Here is a 7,176-nt window from a genome sequence, read left to right as displayed (position 1 = left end):
TTCTGCTGGATTTACTACTGTCAGCATTTTCTCAAACACAACTGAGATGTATATTGCAAATCTGTGCCATATGTATATTCATACTCTGAGGAAATATAAACAACCAAGCCACCATTTATGCTGAAACATAACCATCATAAAGATAAAGGCCAGTTTCAAGGACATGCAGCATGAAGCCTGTGCCAAATCACATGTACAGACCGCAATAATCCACTGTGGTGACCCCAAAATGATGGGGCGCAGCCGAAATAGGAATATAACAGAGAGAATTACCACAGTTTCTCCCTTCATAAGTTTCTAAATCTAACAGCTGAGCAGCTGCTCTGGGGAAACAGTAGTAAACAATATAAATTTGAACTTAAGGAGATTAGAAGCATTTCACTTAAAGTAGTTAACATTTTTCATGTGTTAACATTTTTTGCCAGCATTGTTTTCATATTACCACATTCAGTTTAATTCAGATGAAGTCTTCCTAAGCTGTTGTTGCTACTCTACAGGAAAAGTGGGTTGACTGGTTTGGCATGTTCTGGTTCTTAGAATATATCTCCAATTACAGTCATCAAGCTATGAATCAGCAGTCTAATGTACAGTAATGGCTTCAGCATTCCCAATCAAAATGTCAAACAAATTTATAAAGAGAGTTGATAATTTAAACAAGTGGACTATACCAAAATGTGTTGGCTGAAAGTAGTAAAATCTGAGATATCATCAATTTATGTTTTTCCACATAAGGTTTTCAGATATTGAATCTCAGCATTTCAATCAGGAAAACCACATCAACTCAATAACAAGTGACAGATTAGAAAAAAAAAACAGGAATGTTCTGTAATGATCCACAGTGCATTTGTCGTGATGACTTACCATCTTTAAATGACTGACAGAATAGTCTGATAAAAGGTTCACATTTAACCAAAAACATATGAATGAAATCCACACAGGAAAATGTACGTTATATATAAAATTTGCAAGATAACTGTAGAACTTGCACTGAACTCTTTTACAGAGCATTGCTAGTGCAACAGTTAAGTATTAGCATCACTGGTGGACTAACGCAGTGCTTTTTACTTAAGTAGAAGTGGCAATACCAGAAATACTACATTGTAAGTAAAAGTCCTGCAGTCAACAAGACTGCCTACATATGTGTTAACAACAAATGTACACAGTAAAAGTAGTCATCTGGAGTGGCCTTTTCCAGATCTGTTATTATTATTTTATAATTACGGGATTCATAATATTGTGTCATTTTCATGTTCAAGGTGGTTTAAATAGGAAGTAACATAAATTGGATATAATCAAGTAAAGTACAAGCTCCTCAGAATGTTCTTAAGTATACAGTACTCTAATAGATTTTACATTACAGTGAATTATTACACATGGTAAAACTCAATAGATTTTGAAAGAACCAAGTACATGAAGCAAGAACTTAAATGTTAAATGATAGTGTTGACTTAAAAAGTGCACAGTGAATCCACCAGCTGCTTCTCTTGCCTTCAACATGAATTATTATTAATATCACTTATTGTTGTTGGCATTATGGTCTCTTTAACTGAGGACCAACTGTACAGGCAGCATCTGAGTTTTTTCCTTTTCTGTTGCTTCTCTCTCAGTTGAATGTTAAGTTCAAGGTTGCTCCGCAAATCTTTCGTCTGCTTGTTATGACTGTTCATCACAGTGATAGCAGCCAAATGGCACTTAATCTTCTGTTTGAGGGAGTTCTCAGTTATTTATTAAACCACAGCAAACCTCCTGAAACAAGACAATAATCTTGGATTGGCTACATTTTTTAACAAGTGGGTCCTTGATATGAGCCAGTGTATAATCAGCTTTTTTCACTCTGACTCCATCAACACTCCATTCACACCATCAGAGGTGAAGGAAGAAGACTGCTTTTACAAGTGTTAACCTCAGTAAGTGCCGTTTGCAAAAAGGGAGGACTGTGGTGTTTCTGTGCAGTGCACATTTGTTTCCATTGTTATGGACTGGTAAGGATACAAACGCAACATCAAATCAGCTGATGCATTTTCAAACAACAATATGAACACCTGATCTCATTTGGTTATTCAACATGATGTGCTCACAGAAAGCAAATGAAATTTCAGTTTAACGAAAGTTGGTCTATCTCATTGGCCACTTCGGCTACAAGCAGCAATGACAGAATAGGAAGTGATTGTTTAATTCACTCCCATTTGAAATAATTGTATATTTCATAACTTGCTGTAATTCCCTTTAGCACATACAGTTACTCATTTTACCACTATGAAAAAAGGAAGACTTAGCTATATGAGTCTTCAAGACAAGTGCACGTCTTTGTCAATGTTTTACCAGCCTAAGCTCAACTTTAACTCAGTTAAGCTTCATTTACCAGGAAATGGTGTTTTTGTCTGCCTCAGCCTGCAGCTGCAAATTATTTACTTTGCCCATCAGAGGTACGTGCAGTTTGTTTTCGCAGGTCTGATGAAGAAGCCATGAGCAAAGTAAATAGATAGTACTGTATATATGATAAAATCTGTAGCCGACATGTCCTTAGAAGACATGAGCAAAGTAAATAGATAGTACTGTATATATGATAAAATCTGTAGCCGACATGTCCTTAGAAGACATGAGCAAAGTAAATAGATAGTACTGTATATATGATAAAATCTGTAGCCGACATGTCCTTTGAAGACATGAGCTGACGCTGTTTCTGTTTCATTTCCTTTACACCTCTTTCTTCTCTGCCTACTCTTTTGTACTCCTCAAAACTTTCTTAATCCATATTCCTGTTTCCTCGTCCTTTAGCCTTTTGTTATCCATGACATGAAGTCTCTACTGGAGGGAGAGCAGTTTATTAATTGCAGACAGGTGCCCATCCCTGAGCACCAGCAGCAGCAGCAGACCTCAACCCTTACAGCCATACATGGAGGTTAGTACTGCCAAACACTGTAATTAAACATACTTTTTGTCATGATATGGAAATCATGTCACCAGTGCCTTTTTTATTTTCTATATACCTACCAATGTAACCAAATAAAACAACTGACATTTTGTTTCATATCATTAGTCACTATATAGTGTATTTGAATCATTATGAAAACTGAAGGTGGGTGGTGATTTGAATGTCTGGAAAGAGAGTAGAAGTAATACTGATGTGCATCAGAAATGACTTTTGACTAACATTTTACACACGTACAGTCTATATACATAATAGAGTGTTGCATTTTAGGATTGACGGGCATCAGTGGACAGGGACCACCAACAGATGCTGTGGAGCTCCGATTGTTCCACAGCTGTCAGTCACGCTCAGCTGAAGCAGTGAGAGAAGTGACAGAGTTTGCAAAGAGCATCCCCGGATTCATTAGTCTGGATCTAAATGATCAGGTGAGAAATAATGATGTCTCAGTTGCTCATTCATTCATTTTGTCATTAAGCAATAAAAGTTTTTTGTGTCTTAATATTTTATGGCTTGTCACAAATCAACTATCTGTCCTGAAGATCCAAATAACATCCGCTCTTCACATCAACCCTTTACCCTTTTCCCAGGTAACTTTGCTGAAGTATGGTGTGATAGAGGTCTTGATCATCATGATGGCACCTCTGATGAACAAGGATGGGACTCTGTTCTCCTACGGACAGATCTTTATGACGCGGGAGTTCCTTAAGAGTCTCAGGAAACCTTTCTGTCAAATAATGGAACCAAAGTTTGAGTTCTCCGTTAAGTTCAACATGTTGGAGCTGGATGACAGTGACATGGCGCTGTTTCTGGCTGTCATTATCCTCAGCGGGGGTGAGTGCTTTCTTTTTGCAACAGGATATGTTTTATGTGTTGTAGATCATAGAAGGTTACAAGGCGTTTTAGCTGTGTTTAAGTCTGACACCACTCTCATGTCTGTTTGTTAATATGAAGCTACAACCTTGAGATTGATTTAGCTTTGCATAAAGTCTAAAAATTGTCATTTCTATAAGCAAGTGAGAAACAAGCATATCAGCTAATGTAGTATGGAAAAGAGTCTTACGGTGTTTTCCCATCAGCACAGGTCTGCCTGCTCTAATTGTACTGAGCCAGGCAGGCACAGGTTGGCGGTCGTTTCCATCTGTTCCTATCGGCAGGGTAATTGTGCTGACTTGTGTTCAGCTGATCCTGCTTCTGCCCAGGACTGAGTGGGGCAAAGAAATGGCCTCAACAGAGCGGACTCATTGAGAAACGTGATTGTCTGAAATGTTGTGCTAAGGGAGCGTCCTTACATTTAGCATAGTCTTTTTATCTGTAATTTTATTGCAGAAAGATGTGAAAATGGAGTCTCTCACTTAGTCTTCTGATGAGGGGTTAACATAATGCCTAGCACCAAGGGCTCCATGCTGCAAGCTAGTACCACCACACTGACACTCTGACTGATGTGTCGCTTCTCAGCAGCTCATGCTGCCCCACATTATCGAGATGTGGAACCAATGCTCTTTATGGCGTAGTGGAGATCCATGGTGGAAACACAACCACGCTGACTCAGGAGCAACTCAAGCACAGCTCAGCATAGCTTCGTCGCACATGCCTCTGCTCAGAAGGGTTGACCCATGCTGATGGAAAAACGCCATTGATGTTAAAGACCCCCTAAACTCAAAACATGTTTTTTTTTTTTTTTCATTTTTATATGCCATAAACTTTCAGACTCCTACTGTATTGACCGGTGTTTGTGCACAGTTTGTCACTAACAGGGTGTTTTCACATTAGGGGGCAGTGTCAGTCCATGTCCTAGAAATCCTAATTTCAGACGTGTGTGTGCAAACCAAATTTGTGACAACACAAATCTGAAAACCAATCACAGCTCACTATGCAAATGCAGATTTTGACAGTGCCTGCTGAAACCTTATAACTAAAACCGCTGACCTGGGATCAGCCAGAGCTAGCTTTTGAGTGATAGGAGTGTGTTTGCTAAAGTTGTCTGTTGAGAGTAAATGTGGCAGAGTTTGCAGTTTTTGGATGTAAACTGGACACTCGAGCTTCTTTGCACTATTTATGTAATTGGTGTTTAGCTAACACTGAGATGGTGTGAGACACGTACGCTATTAGCAACTCGTTAGCTACATAATTGGCTTTTAGTAGCAGCCTGTGTGCTGTGGTTAGCTCCCAGTCTTCTGTTAGCGTAACGTTAATGTTACTAGATTAGCTTTTGGATTTACAATTTACAACCCCAAATCAGAAAAAGTTGGGATGGTGTATAAAATCAAAATTTAAACTGAAAATAGTGATTTGTAAATCATCTGTGTCTTGTATTACATTGAAAACAATACAGCAGCACATTATGTTGTCAACCCACTGCATTAAACACGCTGCCAGCCTTGATCCATTTATCAGCTTGCTGGTATGGGATAAATCATTGGAAAGAAAGTGGAACAGACCTACAGTAAATGAGTCAGTTCCATGTGGGAACAACAAACAGCATCGTGTTGTACAGTTCAATAACAGCTAAAGTTGGGTTTGGTTGACAATATTTTGAGTCATTACAATAGGAAAGAAAAGGAAAAAAATGTGTTTTTGCCACATTTTTTGCCATTATTGATGTTTTATATTAAAAAATATTTGGAAGAGAAGGAATAAGAGTGATACTTTCATTAATCAAATGACTTAGTAGTCTATCTTATGGAAACAAATGGTTTAAAATCTAAGCTTTTATTTTTTAACAGTAATATTTCTGAACAAATCCAAACTATTAGATCTGATATTAATGGTTTGCATGCGGCTACTTGAAAAAGTCTGGCCTTGAACCTGGTAAGGATTAAAATCAGACATTTAGGTCACTTATTAGCTTAAATGACTAAACTTATAGCTTGAAATAAAGATATCCAGGCTTTTGTAAAAACTGTAGTTATTATACAGGTACCGTAGGTAATGAGGGACCATTAAATTAAGGACTTTTCAGCCAACAGATAGAATATTGGCGTAATGTTTGTTTGTTTGTTTGTTTGTTTTTCGCTCCTCATTTCCACTGAAAATCTGGACATGTGGACCGCCTTCCTGCTTTGCCTGTCTCTTCTGCATTTCTTCTCTTATGGGCCTCTTTTTTAAATTCTTTGGTTTCAATATGTTTCAATGTCTCTGTAACCAGACCGTCCAGGCCTTCTGAATGTGAAGCCTATTGAGCAGCTGCAGGAGACAGTGCTTCATTCGCTGGAGCTACATCTGAAGCTAAACCACCCGGACTCTCTACAGCTGTTTGCCAAGCTGCTGCAGAAGATGACTGACCTGCGTCAGATCGTCACTGACCATGTCCACGTCATGCAGCTGCTGAAGAAGACCGACAGTGACATGTGCTTACACCCACTGCTGCAGGAGATCATGAAGGACTTGTATTAGAATTTAACAGGACAGTGTGAAGAAAAATAAAAGAGAAAATAAGATTTTATTTTGAAACTCATAAGTTGAGATTAAGCACTTTCTGCTGCCACCATGTTGAAAAAAAGGGAGGTAGGCAGGCAGACAGACTGACTGAAATTGAGAAAGAGATGAGGAAGAACAGAGAAATCAAGGAAAGAAAGAAAGACTGTGAAGTGAAGAATCTGAGTGTTTTGCGTCTTGTCTAGACAGCAGCATGTGAATAACTTGTGGGTGTACAGTCATTTAGCCACTGCTGAGGCTGGACATTTTGTTATGAGTAGGCTGCCAACTCAAATACAAAACTACCACCTATTGCACCAATCAGGATGAGCCTCTGTGACTAACTGAAAGACTGGGGACTTTCTTATTGGCAAGCGCAAGCATAAAATTGTGAATGCTCAACACAGCCTGCTTTGAGTGAGAAATGCATGGAGAAATGTATCACTGTGAATATTGTACATGTCACACAGTGCAGTATGTGTTGTTCATGTGCAGCTTATCTACATGTTGCGTTACAACCGTCATAGGCAGCAGCGGTGTCTATGTGCTTCAGTACCTCTATGCACAAATGCATGAACACTCACACACACAAAACAATGCAGTTATTTTTTTCTTTTGGCATGTCGGTGTAGGTGCTATTGCTTTTTAATCAGCTCTATCCAAAGACAAAAATCAGATTATTGCCTGTAACATATTTTAGTCTCATTCATCTGCAGAAGCTGTGACAAAGCTAACAAAAGGCACATTATCCCAATGACGTCCGTTCTTTGTTAAAAAATGAGTCTGTATACACCATATTGTGCCATAAAAATGTATGTTTGATTTTTTTT

At 38.5% G+C, this 7,176-nt stretch overlaps 1 protein-coding gene across 1 annotated transcript in view; it reads left to right on the top strand.

Moving 5' to 3' along the window:
* The window catches only part of pparg (peroxisome proliferator-activated receptor gamma), a 42,941-nt gene extending 35,771 nt beyond the window's left edge, over positions 1 to 7,170 (top strand). The window contains exons 8-11 of the mRNA XM_020609689.1: positions 2,779 to 2,902; positions 3,203 to 3,357; positions 3,520 to 3,763; positions 6,078 to 7,170. Of these exons, the coding sequence (XP_020465345.1) occupies positions 2,779 to 2,902; positions 3,203 to 3,357; positions 3,520 to 3,763; positions 6,078 to 6,325 (771 nt within the window). The 3' untranslated portion in view covers positions 6,326 to 7,170. The remainder of the gene's footprint in view (positions 1 to 2,778; positions 2,903 to 3,202; positions 3,358 to 3,519; positions 3,764 to 6,077) is intronic.
* The last annotated feature ends 6 nt before the right edge of the window (positions 7,171 to 7,176 follow it).

Source organism: Monopterus albus, unplaced genomic scaffold (assembly GCF_001952655.1).
Source record: "Monopterus albus unplaced genomic scaffold, M_albus_1.0 scaffold1.1, whole genome shotgun sequence".
NCBI lineage: Eukaryota > Metazoa > Chordata > Actinopteri > Synbranchiformes > Synbranchidae > Monopterus > Monopterus albus.
Note: the sequence above shows the minus strand (reverse complement) of the source record. Positions and strands in the feature narration are given on the sequence as shown.